Source organism: Procambarus clarkii, chromosome 6, assembly GCF_040958095.1.
Source record: "Procambarus clarkii isolate CNS0578487 chromosome 6, FALCON_Pclarkii_2.0, whole genome shotgun sequence".
NCBI classification, from domain to species: domain Eukaryota; kingdom Metazoa; phylum Arthropoda; class Malacostraca; order Decapoda; family Cambaridae; genus Procambarus; species Procambarus clarkii.
Window position 1 is genome coordinate 38,916,381 of NC_091155.1, and position 24,248 is coordinate 38,940,628.

Consider the following 24,248-nt stretch of genomic DNA (forward strand, 5'->3'; position numbering starts at 1 on the left):
TTCATGAATTAATTGTTTTTCGACTACCTAACCTAACTTTTTCGGCTACCTAACCTAACCTATAAAGATAGGTTAGGTTAGGTAGGGTTGGTTAGGTTCGGTCATATATCTATGTTAATTTTAACTCCAATAAAAAAAAATTGACCTCATACATAATGAAATGGGTAGCTTTATCATTTCATGAGAAAAAAATTAGAGAAAATATATTAATTCAGGAAAACTTGGCTTATTAGGCAAATCGGGCCTTGCATAGTAGGCTGAGGAGTGCGTTCTGGCTACTAGGTACGACATATATATATATATTTATTTCGTCATATATATATATATATATATATATATATATATATATATATATATATATATATATATATATATATATATATATATATATATATATATATATATTGTGACGAGAATCTCCTTCAAGAGATTGAGCCTGCTCTTCCCTCCAAAAATACGTCGCTACAAATCTATAAAACTAGTATGGAAGAAATATCCAACAATGACAACATCATCTCCAAGGTTTGCCAGAGAGCAAAACGTATGCAGCCAGGAACACCTGCTCCACCTCAAACCGCCAAACTACCTGTCTTGTCGCCTGCTCATCGCTGATTGGCTGCGGGTTCAGCTGCAACTGCACTCCACCCACCATACTACTTGATGTCTGGGGCCGCCACGACCTCAGTCTTCAGAATATCCCGTGTTTTCGACAAGTTAACACGTCTCGTTGGTAGACTAAGCCCCAGGCTTACGTGTACTAAGAGAAGTGATAGCTTGAAGCCAATATTCCTGCACCTATTCACTTTGTTTGCCACACACTTATTTGCTCACTTGTCTTAACGTAACTTTTCATTTTGCCATTTGATTATTCTTATTATTTTGATTGATTTTATTATACGAATTTGTATGTCCATTTTATTCATGTTTTGCTTTCTTTAACGTAATTAAAATTTCATTGTTAAAATTTACTTGTGTTTTGTGTGTCTTCTCCTTACCTTACCACAGACGAAGTTCCAGATTTTCTATTTTTTTTTCTCTATATGTGATGAGGCCATACCCCTAGCTTTTGAACAGCCGAACACCAACGCGTTACCGTCACAATATATATATATATGACGAAATAAGTGTGAACTTTTCAAACCGAATGGCATCTCAAACAAAAAATTGGTTAGCTATTTTTCTGAATAAAGTTCAGTGTGCCAAGTTTAACAGCAACATTACAAATGGAAAATAAACACACTTTTTTATGTATTGCTGCACAGGCAGGCAAAAAAGGGGGTCAGTGAGGTAGTGAAAACAGCTCCCCACCCGTCTGGGGGGGGAAATTAGTGAGGAGGGTGCAGGTGGTGTGTGATGATGGTTATGTCCAGTTATATTTCCTGCTGTGCTGTAACAGTCTTAACACTATTATTTGTACACGACATTATTTGTGAGTAGAAAAGAAGTCTGCCTAGACCAGATATGAGAAGGCAGAAGCACCTTATCATGTATGAAGCTAAATTGATATAAAAACAAGTTATCACAGCCAGGGAGGGATGACAATACTGGCAAGTGTGTTTGGCTTGTGCCTTAATACATAAAGCATTGGAGTTATCTTGAGATGATTTCGTTTTTTTTTTTTTTTTTTTTAAGTGTCCCCGCAGCCTGGTCCTCGACCAGGCCTCCACCCCAAGGAAGCAGCCCGTGACACCTAACACCCAGGTACCTATTTACTGCTAGGTAACAGGAGCATAGGACGAAAGAAACTCTGCCCATTGTTTCTCGCCAATGCCCGGGATCGAACCCAGGACCACAGGATCACAAGTCCAGTGTGCTGTCCGCTTGGCTCCCTTACTGGTGGTAATGACAAAATTTTATCAGCAGCTAAAAATTTAATGAGTTTAATCAATCAATTTTCAAATTCAGTGTAGTAGTGAATCTTTATTAAGCTTAAACAATTTTAATCATATAAAAACTATAGAACAAAAAACTATAGTCTACATTTTTTAAATGTGCAAATATAGGATACATCATTTGCTAAAAGAAAAACAATGAAAGGTGGTGCCATAGTCAAAGCTGACTTTCCCAAAATATGGATTTCTCTAAATTAGGATGAGAGCTAGAACAACAATCTCAATTATGGAGTTTACACTCTATATACTTAATAATATATTCAACATTTTCATATATTAAATTTTGTTAAGAATTAAGTGCTTCAGAGTGAATGTTTTAGGGAAGAATCCATCTTATAAGTAATATAAAGTTTGCAAATATATAAAGGCATAGATGGACATCCAGCTCTCTCTACTTCATCCATACGTGCATTCCCGGTGACAGTGCCGCCATTTAGATTCAACAGAGCAGAAGAAGTTGTTAAACACATATGGCAAAATCTTACTGCAGCGACCATACGAGTATACGAGTCATGAATACTCATACTCCGCCCAAGTAAAACAGAAACAAGCAACACTTAGTGGGCCAGCCAGAGGCTTAGGGCCCACGCACGAATATCCCTCCAAAAAAAGAAAAAAGAAAAAAAAAAGTGCCGCCATTTGATTTGCCGAAGATTCAGCAAAGCATCAAGAAACTTCTTGAAAAGGATATAGTATTGTATATACCACTGCAAATTTGTTTTAAACATAACTAAATGAATTGATGACTATGTAGTGGATGAAGAACAACAATTCTCATAAATACAGGATATAAACAAACATTTACAGCTTTTGTTTATTAAATACAAATAATGACAAGTGTACAGTTACATAACATGTATGAAGTTCAATTTCAAAATTCTGTTCTTGCTCCTCCATAAAAACATTTTTGGAGGATAAACTAATACCTGTCACAATGATGATTTGATGATAAAATAATGTACTTGCATAATAATAATATTAAAGAATACACCTCTACCCTACCCCATCCTTCTTAAGTGTCAATATCGGGATTTTTCTTGAGAATGACAAAACCTTCCATGATTGATGTCAGAGGAATATATTCATCGGTAGCAAGTTCGGCACGTTCTCCGTGCGACAACAGAACGGGAGTTGTGTGTGTCTGGAACCCTGTGATGGTCTTGGGCTTCCCTGCCTGACCAACCACGTCAACAGCCTGTAAAACATATTACATGTTTAATTTACTCTGTGGAATACACAGCAATTCCACACACGCATACGGAATATTTCCCTATGATTATCTTGAGATTATCTTCAGATTATCTTGAGATGATTTCGGGGCTATTTAGTGTCCCTGCGGCCCGGTCCTCGACCAGGCCTCCACCCCCAGGTAGCAGCCCGTGACAGCTGACTATCACCCAGGTACCTATTTTACTGCTAGGTAACAGGGGCACAGGGTGAAAGAAACTCTGCCCATTGTTTCTCGCCGGCATATACATGTGGTATACCCTTTACTCTTCTTAACATTATCGCACTCCGTGAACTCTTATGTAGTCCAGAATTTTTCTCCTGGAGAGCACAAGTGATGGACTCGTGCTGCGTCCATCATTTTAAAATATTTGTTAAAAATTTTAATTTTATTCGATCAATCTGGAGTGGTTTAAAAATGAGCACCTTTAGATTGCGCACAATTTGATACAATAATGGCGATATAGCCTGACAATTCAGGTCAGAACACTTTAAAGGTTATAAATACTTTTGTGGTCCAAATTGTAAAATATTTGTTAAAATTCCATTTATTGTGCTATTATTATGGGACTAGTTTTAAAATGTGCGCTTTTAGATTGTGAACAATTTGATACCAAAGTGAAAGACGTAACACAATTTTCAGTCAGAACACTGGAAAGATATAAATAATTTTGTGTTGATGAGCGTCCAAAATTTAAAATATTTGTTAAATTTAAAATTCCATTTATTTTTTCTATTATTACGGGAATAGTTTTAAAATACGCGCCTTTATATTGCGAACAATTTGATACCAAAATGAAAGATGTAACACAAAAATTTGTGTTTTAAACTAAACAAGTATACACCTGAAGATGCGGGTGTGCCAATTGGTGCACGTTCACAGGTAATGGTTGGCCGACTTTAGGCTTTGTTGCGGGGAGTCACGCCAGGCTTTTGGACCTCACAGTAAATACATATACCCTTGCAGGGAATTTAATTATGAACACATTGATACTAAAATGAGCGAAATAGCACGAGAATTAAGGTGAGAAAACTGAAATGAGAATACTGTACACATTTTACCGATTTTGTGCACTCACGAGTAACTTTTACCGATTTAGGCTTTGCCATGGAGGAGTCACGCCGGACTTTTGGACCTTATATGCATATGCCCCTGCAGGGATTTTAATTGCGAACACATCGATACCAAAACGAACGACGTAGCATGAGAATTAAGGTGAGAAAAACTGGAACTAGTACACACATTTCAGTGTCGCCGCACGCTCGCCTGCACCGCCGCGAAAGTGTTAAAATTAAAGTTGAATGCAGATAAGCATCGTCACTTTTCTACAGAGTGACGCCAGCTTCCATACTATCACTGTGTCTCAGCGTTCCTCAAGAATGTACTCTATATGGTATCTGATTTTAGCACCATTAGCATAAACTTACATGAAATGCAACTACACTAATTTGTTTTCTAAATATCAGTCAAGATAATATAAATTTAGACAAGAGGTCAATTGCTCCTGAAAATTTGACAATGTTTGTGAGGTGACACAAGTGAGACTCAAGTTTGTGAGTGATTGTGAGGTGAAGACTTACCTGGCCAACTCTGACAGACACAGGTAGAGGGTTGAGTAGCTCATCAAAGGTAACCAGCATCCGGGGCTGGATGGCCGTGGTGAGGCTGTACAGGAGGTAGTGACTCTTCCCCAGAATCACTGCAGAGAGAGAAAAAAAAACGATATTACCTGCATCAAGGAAAAAGTTAGGGTTATGTACTTCTAGTTATTCTTCTTTCCATAGTCCTAAACTTCTTTGCACACATTTCCAAATTTTTTGCTACAAGTGTGAATATATTTGACATTCATACAAACTGCCTTTTGATGCCTTTCTGCCAAATTATGTCCTGGAGAGCATCAGCTGTCTCCAGCAGTCAAGCCTTGGTGAAATAATGAATGAATGAGAGCATTTTAAAATTGGTAACAAAATTGTCTTGGTAAAATCTTATCGTTGATGAGCAATGGTTGTAAGTATTGTAATCCTGTTTGCACCCATCCTCAAAATAAAAGGTCAAACTTAATTCCATTCTTCAGTAACTTCCTGTTTACAAATTTGCTTTACATAACGACAGATAATTTTGCAAAATTTATAAAAAATAACCTACTTCACTTCCCCTATTTAGAGCAAGCATACTTCACACTTTTTCACTTCACACTCAAGTTTTTCACCTTATGAGTAGTTTCTTGTTAATTTCTTCAAAATTCACTCCCTCTTCATTTTCGATCTCATTATCTTTCACTAGTTTCATGATTTGTGTCTCCTGTCTCTTTACCTTATCAGTCAAGTTGGTAATTTTCTTACCTTGTTGGAAAATACTCTTTGAAATGACAAAACTCAATTCTTGAGACCTTCATTTTCTAGTTCTAATTTAATGAATTTTTCTTCATAATTCTTTAGTAGGTTTTCAATAATCACTAACCTGCCAAGAAAACCACCTTTCATTATATCTTGTGTTGAGAATCCTCCAAAACATTCATGTGTTGGCATGTTGTCCTCCCCTTTGGTGGCAGCCATGTGTGTGTGTGTGTGTGTGGGGGAGAGTAACTTGAGGTTATCGTGAGACGATTTCGGGGCTTAGTATCCCCGCGGCCCGGTCCTCGACCAGGCCTCCTTTTTTGTTGCACATCTCCAGGAAGCTGCCCGCAGCAGCTGTCTAATTCCCAGGTACCTATTTACTGCTAGGTGAACAGGTGCATCAGGGTGAAGGAAACTCTGCTCATTTCTTTCCACCTTTGTCGGGAATCAAACCCATGCTGCCTGTTGGGTCGGTGACACCTTGGACCCTGAGTCCTGCGAGCACTGTTGCTTGTTTGTGACTCAATTCACCCAATCTCCGGATGACTATTCGGGTGCAGGCAGCTCAGGCATTGCATGCCAAGTTTAGGTTGCTGCAATGTGCTCAGTTAGCTGCTTTCCCGGATGCCCCGCGGCTGCCCTGCTTTGCCTATTGGGACCCAGACTTAGGGGTATTGGTCACTCCGGCTTTGGTTCAGTCCACATCCCCTCGTTCTTCCCTTAGGACTACGAATCCCAAGGGCTGTCTACTTAGCCGTCAGGCCCCTGTATGAAAGGGAAGTAGAGGGGTGAGTGAAAAGGGTGTATGTGAAGGCAGTATGGGAGTAAAGAGTGTGGGTGTAGTTGGGTGGGCAAAAGGGTAAGTTAGGTGGTGAAAAGTGATTGGTGAGTAAATACCTGGGGGTTGTGTAACTGTATGAAGAAATAGTAGTGTGTACCCTTTGTGTGGACGAGAGACACTAGTGTGCCACGGGCATGAACAAAAGTGTGAGTACAGCAGAATTGGACTTTGAGATGTATTTGTTGGTTTAGGAGAAAGGAGTGTATAGACAATGGCAGGGAGCATATGGAGCACAAGTCAGTAAATAGTAAGAATGAAGAGAGCTTATCGAGTTGTTATGCCATTTCAAGTTGACATGATGATATCATCGGGGTAAAGACAAGTGTATTAAGAGTAAATGTGAAGGTAAGAGGTAAACATTAAGATGGACAAACTTGACGTGCGAGTGTCAACAACATACTAAAAAAATGTTTTTTGTTTTGACATAGTGCTATGTCACTATGTGCTTGACTATGTGCAGCACAGATTGCACATATATGCAATTTTTTTGCATATATATGCATATATATATTTTTTGCATATATATGCACAGATTGCATATATGCAATTTTGTGAGGTGATCGAGTGCAGATGTGGAAATTTTGCTGTGTAACGATGCCGATACATTATGGAGTGAAAAATTTATAGTATATGTCCCACTTTTTAAATTAGCTCTCTTTCCTTGCATTGCTAATTTTTTCTTGGACTGATGACTCGACACCACACACAGGTGGGAACTGAGGTAATGATCATGAATTTATCAAACATTACAACTGATCAGTCCGGTCTAATAAGGAGGGTCGGCGAGACATGTAGGCGAGAACTATAGATTATTTTGGTTACCAAATGAGCTTACTTTTATGAACACAAACAAGTGTTGTACATTTCAAGTTAAAAAAATGGAAAAATTATTAAAAAAAAAATTATCATTAATGGCAATATCTAACTGTGGATGATGGTAAAGTACTTACAGGTTTTGGCATCAAGGAATGCCACACAGGTTGCCAGCAGTCCTGCCACAGCAACTGGTGACATGAGCTGGCGGTTACTGTGGTAGGGGGAGAGTGTCATAGTGCCCTTGCCAAGGTGAGTTAGTCCCTGAGCCAGACGCACCATGAATAAGTTGTTAGGATCTTTAGCGTGGTATTGAGCGAGTTGACGCAACATAGCCGCTAATCTGCAACGACAACATTCATTAAGAAAATTATTTCCAAAAGTAATGTTGCACTTGCCTCTAGTTCAAAATAAAATAGACAATATAGAGTGGATGGGTATAAATAAGACTCCTTGTTCCATACAGTAGGATGTAACATTGTCTACTTCTGATAATCGGTAATAATCTGATAATCGATCATTGGTGCGGTGGTCACGGTACTGTGTACGTTTAGGGGTGATCCTGGACAGCATGGGCTCTAATCCTGGCCGGGTCAAAGAGTTCTTAGTGACAATATATATATATATATATATATATATTATATATATATATATATATATATATATATATATATATATATATATATATATATATATATATATATATATATATATATATATATATATATATATATATATATATATATATATATATATATATATATATATATATATATATATATATATATATATATATATATATATATATATATATATATATATATATATATATATATATATATATATATATATATATATATATATATATATATATATATATATATATATATATATATATATATATATATATATATATATATATATATATATATATATATATATATATATATATATATATATATATATATATATATATATATATATATATATATATATATATATATATATATATATATATATATATATATATATATATATATATATATATATATATATATATATATATATATATATATATATATATATATATATATATATATATATATATATATATATATATATATATATATATATATATATATATATATATATATATATATATATATATATATATATATATATATATATATATATATATATATATATATATATATATATATATATATATATATATATATATATATATATATATATATATATATATATATATATATATATATATATATATATATATATATATATATATATATATATATATATATATATATATATATATATATATATATATATATATATATATATATATATATATATATATATATATATATATATATATATATATATATATATATATATATATATATATATATATATATATATATATATATATATATATATATATATATATATATATATATATATATATATATATATATATATATATATATATATATATATATATATATATATATATATATATATATATATATATATATATATATATATATATATATATATATATATATATATATATAATATATATATATATATATATATATATATATATATATATATATATATATATATATATATATATATATATATATATATATATATATATATATATATATATATATATATATATATATATATATATATATATATATATATATATATATATATATATATATATATATATATATATATATATATATATATATATATATATATATATATATATATATATATATATATATATATATATATATATATATATATATATATATATATATATATATATATATATATATATATATATATATATATATATATATATATATATATATATATATATATATATATATATATATATATATATATATATATATATATATATATATATATATATATATATATATATATATATATATATATATATATATATATATATATATATATATATATATATATATATATATATATATATATATATATATATATATATATATATATATATATATATATATATATATATATATATATATATATATATATATATATATATATATATATATATATATATATATATATATATATATATATATATATATATATATATATATATATATATATATATATATATATATATATATATATATATATATATATATATATATATATATATATATATATATATATATATATATATATATATATATATATATATATATATATATATATATATATATATATATATATATATATATATATATATATATATATATATATATATATATATATATATATATATATATATATATATATATATATATATATATATATATATATATATATATATATATTATATATATATATATATATATATATATATATATATATATATATATATATATATATATATATATATATATATATATATATATATATATATATATATATATATATATATATATATATATATATATATATATATATATATATATATATATATATATATATATATATATATATATATATATATATATATATATATATATATATATATATATATATATATATATATATATATATATATATATATATATATATATATATATATATATATATATATATATATATATATATATATATATATATATATATATATATATATATATATATATATATATATATATATATATATATATATATATATATATATATATATATATATATATATATATATATATATATATATATATATATATATATATATATATATATATATATATATATATATATATATATATATATATATATATATATATATATATATATATATATATATATATATATATATATATATATATATATATATATATATATATATATATATATATATATATATATATATATATATATATATATATATATATATATATATATATATATATATATATATATATATATATATATATATATATATATATATATATATATATATATATATATATATATATATATATATATATATATATATATATATATATATATATATATATATATATATATATATATATATATATATATATATATATATATATATATATATATATATATATATATATATATATATATATATATATATATATATATATATATATATATATATATATATATATATATATATATATATATATATATATATATATATATATATATATATATATATATATATATATATATATATATATATATATATATATATATATATATATATATATATATATATATATATATATATATATATATATATATATATATATATATATATATATATATATATATATATATATATATATATATATATATATATATATATATATATATATATATATATATATATATATATATATATATATATATATATATATATATATATATATATATATATATATATATATATATATATATATATATATATATATATATATATATATATATATATATATATATATATATATATATATATATATATATATATATATATATATATATATATATATATATATATATATATATATATATATATATATATATATATATATATATATATATATATATATATATATATATATATATATATATATATATATATATATATATATATATATATATATATATATATATATATATATATATATATATATATATATATATATATATATATATATATATATATATATATATATATATATATATATATATATATATATATATATATATATATATATATATATATATATATATATATATATATATATATATATATATATATATATATATATATATATATATATATATATATATATATATATATATATATATATATATATATATATATATATATATATATATATATATATATATATATATATATATATATATATATATATATATATATATATATATATATATATATATATATATATATATATATATATATATATATATATATATATATATATATATATATATATATATATATATATATATATATATATATATATATATATATATATATATATATATATATATATATATATATATATATATATATATATATATATATATATATATATATATATATATATATATATATATATATATATATATATATATATATATATATATATATATATATATATATATATATATATATATATATATATATATATATATATATATATATATATATATATATATATATATATATATATATATATATATATATATATATATATATATATATATATATATATATATATATATATATATATATATATATATATATATATATATATATATATATATATATATATATATATATATATATATATATATATATATATATATATATATATATATATATATATATATATATATATATATATATATATATATATATATATATATATATATATATATATATATATATATATATATATATATATATATATATATATATATATATATATATATATATATATATATATATATATATATATATATATATATATATATATATATATATATATATATATATATATATATATATATATATATATATATATATATATATATATATATATATATATATATATATATATATATATATATATATATATATATATATATATATATATATATATATATATATATATATATATATATATATATATATATATATATATATATATATATATATATATATATATATATATATATATATATATATATATATATATATATATATATATATATATATATATATATATATATATATATATATATATATATATATATATATATATATATATATATATATATATATATATATATATATATATATATATATATATATATATATATATATATATATATATATATATATATATATATATATATATATATATATATATATATATATATATATATATATATATATATATATATATATATATATATATATATATATATATATATATATATATATATATATATATATATATATATATATATATATATATATATATATATATATATATATATATATATATATATATATATATATATATATATATATATATATATATATATATATATATATATATATATATATATATATATATATATATATATATATATATATATATATATATATATATATATATATATATATATATATATATATATATATATATATATATATATATATATATATATATATATATATATATATATATATATATATATATATATATATATATATATATATATATATATATATATATATATATATATATATATATATATATATATATAAACAATCTTTGGACAACACCCACCAGTGGGACTCGAACCCAGAAAGCACAACTACCTTCCAGTAGCTGGCATAACTAGTATGCTTTAACCCACTACGCCATCAGACCTTACAAAAGAAGTAGATAGTTCGAGATATATATCTCAAACATCTCTACCTCCCGAAGGCACCAGATGAGTGAGGGGTCAGTCTGCATTTTTCGTCAAGCCACTGTCAATGTGAGAGAACTCGTGTCCAGCTTATAAGCCTATACTTGCATAAACCACAAGTGAAGATAAACAATCTTTGGACAACACCCACCAGTGGGACTCGAACCCAGAAAGCACAACTACCTTCCAGTAGCTGGCATAACTAGTATGCTTTAACCCACAACGCCATCAGACCTTACAAAAGAAGTAGATAGTTCGAGATATATATCTCAAACATCTCTACCTCCCGAAGGCACCAGATGAGTGAGGGGTCAGTCTGCATTTTTCGTCAAGCCACTGTCAATGTGAGAGAACTCGTGTCCAGCTTATAAGCCTATACTTGCATAAACCACAAGTGAAGATAAACAATCTTTGGACAACACCCACCAGTGGGACTCGAACCCAGAAAGCACAACTACCTTCCAGTAGCTGGCATAACTAGTATGCTTTAACCCACAACGCCATCAGACCTTACAAAAGAAGTAGATAGTTCGAGATATATATCTCAAACATCTCTACCTCCCGAAGGCACCAGATGAGTGAGGGGTCAGTCTGCATTTTTCGTCAAGCCACTGTCAATGTGAGAGAACTCGTGTCCAGCTTATAAGCCTATACTTATAGGCTAGGTAGAGATGTTTGAGATATATATCTCGAACTATCTACTTCTTTTGTAAGGTCTGATGGCGTAGTGGGTTAAAGCATACTAGTTATGCCAGCTACTGGAAGGTAGTTGTGCTTTCTGGGTTCGAGTCCCACTGGTGGGTGTTGTCCAAAGATTGTTTATCTTCACTTGTGGGTTATGCAAGTATAGGCTTATATATATAGATATATATATATATATATATAGATATATATATATATAGATATATATAGATATATATATATATAGATATATATATATATATATATATATATATATATATACATATATATATATATATATATATATATATATATATATGTCGTACCTAGTAGCCAGAACTCACTTCTCAGCCTACTATGCAAGGCCCGATTTGCCTAATAAGCCAAGTTTTACTGAATTAATATATTTTCTCTAATTTTTTTCTTATGAAATGATAAAGCTACCCATTTCATTATGTATGAGGTAAATTTTTTTTTATTGGAGTTAAAATTAACGTAGATATATGACCGAACCTAACCAACCCTACCTAACCTAACCTAACCTATCTTTATAGGTTAGGTTAGGTTAGGTAGCCGAAAACGTTAGGTTAGGTTAGGTTAGGTAGGTTAGGTAGTCGAAAAAACATTAATTCATGAAAACTAGGCTTATTAGGCAAATTTGGCCTTGCATAGTAGGCTGAGAAGTGAGTTCTGGCTACTAGGTACGACATTATATATATATATATATATATATATATATATATATATATATATATATATATATATATATATATATATATATATATATATATCTATATATATATCTATATATATATCTATATATACAGTATATATATATCTATATATATATATATATTATATATATATATATATATATATATATATATATATATATATATATATATATATATATATATATATATATATATATATATATATATATATATATATATATATATATATATATATATATATATCCATCCCCAGCTCTATTTATTAATTATTATTATTACATTATCACTTAAAAACAATATTTAGCAAAGATCACCTAGTAATGGTAAAAAAACAAAACTTAATTACCTGGCATTGTTAGTTCCTGCTCCAACTAGACCCATGGCAAAGATGGCATTATGTGCCACATCTGCATCTGAATCATGGGAAAATTTGCTCAGTGTATCCAAGATATTTAGTCTTGGATTAGACACAGAAATGAGACCCAGTGCTAGAGGAACGGCTCGTCTGATCACTGGCTCACAATAGCGCAGTAAATTGCCAAACTGACGGAATGACATCTCGGCTCCAATATCCTCGCCCATTGATATGAGTGCAATGCCTGCGAAGAACAAATAGAAAACATTATTATCACTAAATTTATTTTAATCATAGTTGATCAAGAAAGGTTATTCTGGGCTAGCCTGGATATGAACAGTGGTATTAATGTGTGGCTACCTCCCACCACCACTGGTTCAAGCTCACTGAAGCAGTGGTGGTTCAATGAACCAGGTTTGAACCTGGTTGGGCCCGACTTGGGATTCTCGGTCGGCATTGTTTCCCTGCCTCCTGTGGCCATGTTCCACTGAGCCTGCACCTAGTGAGAGCAGGATTGGTGGATTCATGAACCAAAGACACAGAAGACTCCAACTGCCCCCAACAATGAGCCCTGCGGAAGAATTAAAGATGTGTGTACTTAGGGCAAGGCACCATCCACAGGAGGCCAGCACTTTGAGGGACAGTCTCCTGAACACACCTGGGGCCAGATTCACGAAAGCACTTACGCAAGTACTTACGAACCTGTACATCTTTTCTCAATCTTTGGCGGCTTTGTTTCCAATTATTAAACAGTTTACAAGCCTGAAAACTTGCCAATCAACTGTTGTTATTGTTATAAACAGCCTCCTGATGCTTCGGAGCTCATTAACTGTTTAATAATTGTAAACAAAGCCGCCAAAGATTGAGAAAAGATGTACAGGTTCGTAAGTGCTTGCATAAGTGATTTCGTGAATCTGGCCCCAGGAAGGTAACCTTGTCAAGGCAGTGACAACACCAGCCAGCACCTAGGGAAGTGAGCCTGAAGCTCTATGCAACTCGAGGCCAACAATTTTGCATAGTTCACATAACAAGTGATTCTTATAACACACACATGAAGAAAATACAAGTAGTAAAACAAAACCAGCAAGTGGTCCTTGCAGGACAGAGGCTAAAGGATGTCTCACACTCATCTAGAAAACTAGAACCCAAAAGGTAAGGCAAGTGATGGATGTCGGGGAGCCGGCGGCTGAGCGGGCAGAACACTGGATGCATGATCCTGTGGTCCCAGGTTCGATCCCGGGCGTCGGCGAGAAACAATGGGCAGAGTTTCTTTCACCCTGATGCCCCTGTTACCTAACAGTAAATAGATACAGTACCTGGGAGTTAGTCAGCTGTCGCGGGCTGTTTCCTGGGGTTGGAGGCCTTGTCGATGACCGGGCCGCGGGCACACTAAGCTTTGAAATTATCTCAAGATAACCTCTCAAGATGTAGCAAGGATGCATTAAGTAGGTATCAAGCACTACTAAAAGGCAGTGCCAGGCTGCCTTTAGACACCTGCTGAGCTATGAGCTCTCGGTGCTGCCACCTTGTAGTGGGAAGGTGGAACTTGTAATGAAATACATAACTACTTAGTGTCATTTTCAGCTTTATTTTGTGTTGCTGTTGTCTGTTTTGTCTCCCTCTACCTTTCTGGTTATATATTAGGTTCTGGTCTCTGGTCTCCAGTAGGACACTAATAACTCACAAGGGCCTGGTATGATTTGACAAGTGTGGAGGTATCCAGAGCAGCTAGCAACAGGGAACTACCTTGGAGACCTCTCATAAAAACTGGATCTGGTGCAAAATGTCGGAAATATGAGGCTACTGGATTATTTCCCTGACATCCGGCTATTTGTATAAATTTTGCAACACCTCAACAAACTGGAAAAGGTGCAAAGACATGCTACTAAGTGGCTCCCAGAACTGAAGGGCAAGAGTTACGAGGAGAGGTTAGAGGCATTAAATATGCCAAAACTAGAAGACAGAAGAAAAAAGAGGTGATATGATCACTACATACAAAATAGTAACAGGAATTGATAAAATCGATAGGGAAGTTCTAGGTCTCGGGAAGATTTCCCGAGACCTAGAACTTTAAGAACAAGAGGTCATAGATTTAAACTAGCTAAACACAGATGCCGAAGAAATATAAGAAAATTCACTTTCACAAACAGTGGTAGACGGTTGGAACAAGTTAAGTGAGAAGGTGGTGGAGGCCAAGACCGTCAGTAGTTTCAAAGTGTTATATGACAGAGTGCTGGGAAGACGGGACACCACGAGCTTAGCTCTTATCCTGTAACTACACTTAGGTAATTACACATTAATTTTCACATTGCTCAAGATCATCCCACCCTCCCTAATTGATAACTTCAAAAGTTGTTATAACAGCTCCCATTATATGAATAAGATAATATGAATTATCCTCCCTGTACCACTTTACAAGTTTCAAGTCATTACATGAATGGGTTCACCAAACATAGCACAAATACATTAAAAAAATACATATATGCATAATAAATAAGCCAGGAAAGTATGCATTCAGTAGAGTAGAAAAATATAAATTCCGAGAGAACAGAAAAGTAGCATAAGGGGAGGCGTGGTCGGGGACCGGGCCACGGAGATGTTGAGCTCCGAAACACATGGTAAGGTAAGAAAGTGGACTCACCAAGCACAGCCACAGCCTGTTGTGAAGACAAGTCAACCTCCTTCTCTTCTGTCTTATCCTTATCCTTGTCCTTATCCTTGTCTTTGTCTTTATCCTTCTCCTTTTCTTTCTCCTTCTTGTCCTTGGACTTTGTTTCCTCTTGGTCATAGTGGTCTGTACAAATGTGCAGCATTTCCTGAACCTGATAAAGCCAATAAAATGAATAGAAAACATTGCATTAATGAAAACAAACTAGCTATTGTTCCATTAGTTACTCAATAAACTCTTTCATTCATTTTAAATTCATTTAAAATGAATTTAAATGATCAGTGTTTGATCACTGAAGTTATCGATTTTGCCCACTACACTTCCAATGTTTGTGCAGAAAACCAATGGCCAGCAATATAACAAAATAAACCAGTTGTCACTACACCATGTTGCACCATTCACAGAGTGGGAAGGCCAAGAAAGGGGAGCTAACCATACTTATGATATTTCAGTTAAGACTTGTCTGTTCAAACTACTCTAAAAAAACAAACATGGTAGCATCCACCACAATCCACTAATTCATCTACAGCTGTACCTCAACTTAACAAGACCAGGTATACGGTACTCTTTGTGAGTTGTTCTTGGTAAGACCAGGTCAACCCGTTCTAGCACTTTCTTATAGTCAATATTGACTTATTAAATACGTGCATATGTGGCATACTAATTTATTGTTAATTAATAAGTTACTTAGCACTTATTTAATAAGTCAATATTGACTTAAAGAAAGTGCGAGAACGGGTTGACCAGGTATATGGTACTCCTTGTGAGCTGTTATTGACAATCATTCAATCCTTCCTTGACAATCATTCAATCCTTCCTAATAAAACTATCTCCACTCAGCTCTGCTTACTGCAACTTCTTGTGTTCTATTCGTATCAATATAACATTTTCATTCGTAATATATTTTCTTTACTCGTCAACCATCACCCACGTGTTCAACCTGACTATACTATCACGAAACACTTTCATCAATCATACAAGTCACAATCTGTTGCACATCCTTCCCTATCTAGTTCCTCATAACCAGAGCTTTCATCATACCAGCCACTTGCCTGCCATGAATTTCTTAAATACTGTACACACCACCATTTATACTCATACTATCTTCAAGATATCTTCTTGCTCGAAACGCTATGCGTATTAGTGGCTCCAGTACATCACTCCAGTACGTTGTTATTTTACTGTGCAGATTTGGGACCTGTCCCTCCAGTATTTTCCATGTGTACATTATTTGGTATCTCTCTCTTCTACTTTCTAGTGAGTACATTTGGAGAGCTTTGAGACGATCCCAATAATTTAGGTGGTTTATCGCGTCTATGCGTGCCGTATATGTTCTCTGTATTCCCTCTATTTCAGCAATCTCTCCTGCTCCGAAGGGGGAAGTGAGTACTGAGCAGTACTCGAGACGGGACAACACAAGTGACTTGAAGAGTACAACCATTGTGATAGGATCTCTGGACTTGAAAGTTCTCGTAATCCATCCTATCATTTTTCTGGCTGACGCAATACTTGCTTGGTTATGCTCCCTAAACGTTAGGTCGTCGGACATCATTATTCTCAAATCCTTGACATGCTGTTTTCCTACTATGGGCAGATTCGATTGTGTTTTGTACCCTGTATTATGTTTCAGATCCTCATTTTTGCCGTATCTGAGTACAGTACCTGGAATTTATCACTGTTAAACATCATGTCATTTTCTGGTGCCCAATCAAAAATTTTGTTAATGTCTATTTTTAGTTTTTTAATGTCTTCAGCAGAGGTAATTTTCATGCTGATTTTTGTGTCATCTGCAAAGGATGACATGAAGCTGTAACTGGTAATTTTGTCTATATCTGATATGTGAATAAGGAACAGCAGTGGTGCAAGGACTGTACCTTGAGGTACACAGCTTTTAACTGAGCTTGGACTAGATTTTACTTGATTGACTTTTACTCTTTGTGTTCTGTTCAACAGGAAATTGAGTAACCAGCGTCCTACTTTACCAGTTATACCCATTGACCTCATTTTGTGTGCTATCACTCCATGGTCACATTTGTCGAATGCCTTTGCCAAGTCCGTGTATACCACATCAGCATTCTGTTTTTCTTTTAATGCCTCGGTGATTTTGTCATAATGGTCAAGAAGCTGTGAGAGGCATGATCATCCTGCTCTAAATCCATGTTGGCCTGGGTTGTGGTCATTGGTTTCCATGAATTTAGTGACCTGACTCCTGATCACTCTCTCAAATACTTTTGTTATGTGGGGCGTTAGTGCAACTGGTCTATAACTCTTTGCCAATGCTTTGCTACCACCCTTGTGTAGAGGGGCAATGTCTGCTGTTTTCAGCGCATCTGCTATCTCCCCCGTGTCCAAGCTCTTCCTCCACACTATACTGAGTGCCTGTGCTACTGGCACTTTGCATTTCTTTATAAATATTGAATTCCATGAGACTGGACCTGGGGCTGAGTGCATGGGCATATTGTCAATTTCTCTTTCAAAATCTGCCACGCTCATGTTGATATCAGTTATATTTACAGGTGTTTGGATATTACCCATAAAGAAATTGTATGAACCTTCATTAATACGAATAGGTCCAATACTGGCAGTGGTTTTTGCTTTTGATTTAGAATGTGTGAAGAAATATTTTGGGTTTTTCTTTATTTCTTGAATTGCCTTCTGTTCCACTTGCCTTTCTTCAGTCTGATAGGAATGCTTCAGTCTCTGTTCGATTTCTTCAATCTCCCTGTTTAAATTATTTCTTCTTTGTATGGAGAGTCGTGTCAGCTTAAGCATTTCCGTTAATTTCTTCCTTCTTTTGTAATGGCGTCCGCGTTCTCTCTCTACATTTGACCTCTTTCTGGCTCTCCTCAAAGGAACATGTTTCAGACAAACTTCATATGCTTCAGAAGTCAGTTTTTCTATGCCTTGTGTAGGATTTTTATGTCTTAGAACACTTTCCCATTGAATGTTTGTAAGTTCCCAGTCTATCCTTTTATTATTAAAATTGAATTTATTGAATAACCCTTCTCACTTGTTGTTTCTCTTGGGCCTAATACCATTATTAATGTTAGTTTGCACTTCAATGAGCTTGTGGTCCGAGTACGTAGTGTCTGAAACAGTAATGTCTCTGATTAGCTCCTCATTGTTCGTGAATATCAGGTCCAGCGTGTTTTCGTTCCTAGTTGGTTCTGTAATCTGCTGACTGAGCGAGAATTTGTCACAGAATCTCAGTAGTTCTCTGACCTATGGTTGGTTATTTCCAGGTTGATTTCCTGCTATAATGTTGTTGTTTACTATTCTCCATTTTAAACTGGGTAGATTGAAGTTCCCAAGGAAGATAATATCTGGTACTGGGGTTTGCTAGGTTATCAAGGATATTCTCTATTTTCTGGATGTGTTCAGTGAATTCCTCAACTGTTGCATCTGGTGGTTTGTATATTAAAATAATAAGTAGATTACTATTTTCTACCTTGATTCCAAGTACCTCTACCACCTCATTGGACTAGTTCAGGAGCTCTGTGCATGCCAGCTCCTCTTTAATATACAGACCTACTCCTCCACTTGACCTAATTACTCTGCCACATCTATATACATTATAATTCGGAATCCAGATTTCACTATCCACGTGGTCTTTTGTGTGGGTTTCTGTAAATACACCAAATATTGAGTTTGATTCTATTAGGAGGCCATTTATGAACTTAACTTTATTTCTTGATTTTAACACTTTCGCGCTATCGGCGTTCAGAAAAAAATCATACCCTATGTGCTTTCTGCGTTTCGCGCGCCTACGCGGTAAGACCGAAAACGTGTACACTCTTTTGACTGTCCTGACAATAATTGAAGGCACACGTATTTAAATTTGGTATCACTGTGTTCGCAATAAAATTGTCTATAAGAACATACCTATAAAATGCCGCCAAAGCATAAGGACTATCAACACCAAATAAAAAACTATTCAGATCACTCGCCGAGAGCGCCAAACAGCAACAAAATGTTTCCACTCTCTTAATGGTTGCGAAGCCTACAGTTGTCCTACATCGCTAATTGTGGTATCATTGGAATCGCAATAAAATTCTCTACACGGACATATGCATATAAATATAGATTCAATGTCGTAGCCCACCCAAAACAGTGTGGGAAGTGGCTGAAGTGTTACCCGCGGCGGCATATCGGCGAAACTCGCTTTGAAAAGTGTATATTCAATTCACTGTCCTGACATTATTTTTCGATGTGTGTATTTCATTTTTGTTCCAATGTGTTCGCAATAGAATGTTCTATAAGAACATAAGTATTAAAGGTCACATAAGGACCGGCAACATATATAAAAACTATGTCGATTATACTCGTCGTGTCAATAATACAATTGTTTTACCACGATGATTCACTGCCACGACGTTCTCTTTAATAAGCTGTTCGGCTATTAGAAAAAACGTAAATTTCATGGCAAACATTTGTAAACTATTCCCAAGTTGATCGGATAATAAATGGATTTTATACAAATATTTTTTCTCGTGACTCCCGAGAGGGTCACGCACGCGGTGTGATTAATAATATTGGTGACGACCACGGTCTTCTCGGATGCTCGAAAGTGTTTTAATTTCAAGCCTTGTACGTTTGCAAATATGAATGATTTCCCACATTGTGTGTCACTTTTGGTGGGCTTTGGTACTTCTCCCCCCCCCCCACTCTACCCAGGTCCAGGGTGTGTTTTGGAAGTGGTTCGTCCAGTTTTGGTAGCAGTACGGCTGTTGTCTGGTGTAGTACCTGTGTACTTGTTGATAATTCATATTCCAATCTTGTGGGTATCTTTCTTCCCCTCTGTAATCCTGCAGTGGTTCCATCTGACTGTTCCTCTCTTTTACATGTTCTACTCTGTTTCTGCGTTCCTCTAAAAAATTTCCAGTATATAGTGTCATATTGATCTTCCCGTCTATAATGCCATGTACCTCTCTCGTGGAATTTCGGACACTGAAGATTGTAGCATTTTTTGTCCCCAATTGAAAATTGACATAGTTTAGGGTGGAAGTATCTACACCCAGTTCCAAAACGGCATGTACCCCTCGCCAACATGTTCCTGCATTTTCGAGGATACAGAAAATTGCCTTTTATTCCTAATTTTCCATATTTACATATTCCTTGAGTGTAGAACTTTGGGGTGTAGAACTCTCAGAATTCCATCAAGCAGGTATCAAGCAAGTATACAAATTTTTTTTCAGCCTTGTAATTACTGTAAACAATTTAGGTACAGTACTTATATATTTTTTATAATGGTACTGTGACAATTAAGAAAAATAGTTTGCTGCCTACACTCTTTCAAAATATAGCTCGGTAAAACAAGGCAAGCATAAAATTAAAATATGATGAGTACACGAACAAAATGGTAAACTTGCCTTGAGAACATTGCCAGAGCCGGCATAAGCGCAGACCTCAATGAGAGTGGCAGTCATCTGACGGAAGGGAGCCGGAAGGTTCTCAATGCACGAGAGCACAACCTCACACTTGTCCTGACAACCTGACAATCACATTTTTATACATTACTATTTCCTGTGCTAGAATTTCTGAAGGTATTTTGATAACTGCATATAACTTTTGCCTAAAGTATTTAAAATACTTTAAAAATAAATGTTATCATTAATGGTGTAAGTTTAAGACATGGTGAACACATATATTGCCATTTTTAGTACTATATTCAAAAATTAATTTCTGGTATTTTGGACCAAAAAATAGTCAGTCATAAAGAATATAACTTTGTTAACAGTTTTATACATCTTCAATAAATGTAAATAATAAATGAACACTTTTACTAAAATTATACTTTAATAAATTAATATATTTTTCTTAAGGGGGCGTCTGAGTATTATAGTGAAAGTTGTTCAATGTCAACCAATATTAATTTTCTAGTTGTATATGAAAAGTGCTAAAATTGTCCCAAGTTTCAGTACTGCAGCGTAAATAGAAAGGGAGTTTTTTTTTTTTCCAACGTTTTATACACATTTTCAAGTCCACACTTCAGAACACACGTTTCAGATATAATTATTCTGTGACACTTTTCTGACACATTACCATATAATAAAGGATTTGGGGATTTAGAATTTCCAAAACATCTTTAGTTTTCCTAATACAAATGTTCAAAGTTCCCCAAAATTTGTTTGCAAATATGGCATGTTTATTGCTATTATAAAATCAATAAATGAACTTAGAGAAAAATGAAAGCCCCCCAATGTAGAGACATGCCCTCCACATATACTGTTTATGTATATGCCTCCACATACATATGCCCTCCACATATACTGTTTATGTATATGCCTCCACATACATATGCCCTCCACATATACTGTTTATGTATATGCCTCCACATACATATGCCCTCCACATATACTGTGTAAATTTCATGTAAATTGAATAAAAAATGAATCAGTTTTGTAAACGTTTGTGTCAATTGAAAAAAAAAACAGAAATGAATGAAGTCTAAGGTTCTAAAATCTGTGGCTGAGGTTGACATCAACCAATTTTCTCCAAAATTGGCATCCTTACAGATAGGCTTACGTACAGTCAGGTGTGTAAGTTTGATGCAAATTGCCCGAAAAAAAATGAAAAAAAAATATTGAGAAAAAAAAAAACTTTTTTTTTCTTAAAATTTGTTTCCAATTAAACTAATTATAATATTTGTTTAATATATGCTATTGTGATAGCAAAGAGTCGTAGCTATGATTTCAGTTGACACTTTTGATTGATAATCGATTTTGACCATTTTTGCATAATTTTCACAACTACTTCAATATTTTTTTTCTCCCTTCCTATTTATGCTACGATGCTGAAACTTGGACCAGATGAAACACTTTTCATATAGAACTTGTCAAAAAAGTTTGATTGAAATCGAACGAGTTTTCATTTTTGTATTTTTTGAACCAGATGCCAACGTGACGCCCCCTTAAAACATATCTGGTCTTCAGACAGACAAAAACACACAAGGTAATTAAGAGAGCAACAAGGTTGGTACAATCTGACAATGATCTCTCCGATAACAGCAACTGTACTTTTTTTTTTTTTACTTTGCCAAAGCATATTACAAATTTATCAATTCTACATGAATACAATTACTTACCTAAATATGACAAAGCTAGCCCTA

At 30.5% G+C, this 24,248-nt stretch overlaps 1 protein-coding gene across 1 annotated transcript in view; it reads right to left on the reverse strand.

Moving 5' to 3' along the window:
- Positions 1-2,692: 2,692 nt before the first annotated feature.
- The window catches only part of Rpn1 (regulatory particle non-ATPase 1), a 674,509-nt gene continuing 652,953 nt past the window's right edge, over positions 2,693-24,248 (reverse strand). Inside the window, exons 9-15 of the mRNA XM_069308605.1 lie at positions 24,225-24,248; positions 22,510-22,631; positions 17,114-17,294; positions 14,464-14,716; positions 7,248-7,453; positions 4,701-4,819; positions 2,693-3,087 (exon numbers count right to left, since the gene is read on the reverse strand). The exon at positions 24,225-24,248 is cut by the window's right edge and continues 253 nt beyond it. Coding sequence (XP_069164706.1) covers positions 2,905-3,087; positions 4,701-4,819; positions 7,248-7,453; positions 14,464-14,716; positions 17,114-17,294; positions 22,510-22,631; positions 24,225-24,248 — 1,088 coding nt within the window. The 3' untranslated portion in view covers positions 2,693-2,904. The remainder of the gene's footprint in view (positions 3,088-4,700; positions 4,820-7,247; positions 7,454-14,463; positions 14,717-17,113; positions 17,295-22,509; positions 22,632-24,224) is intronic.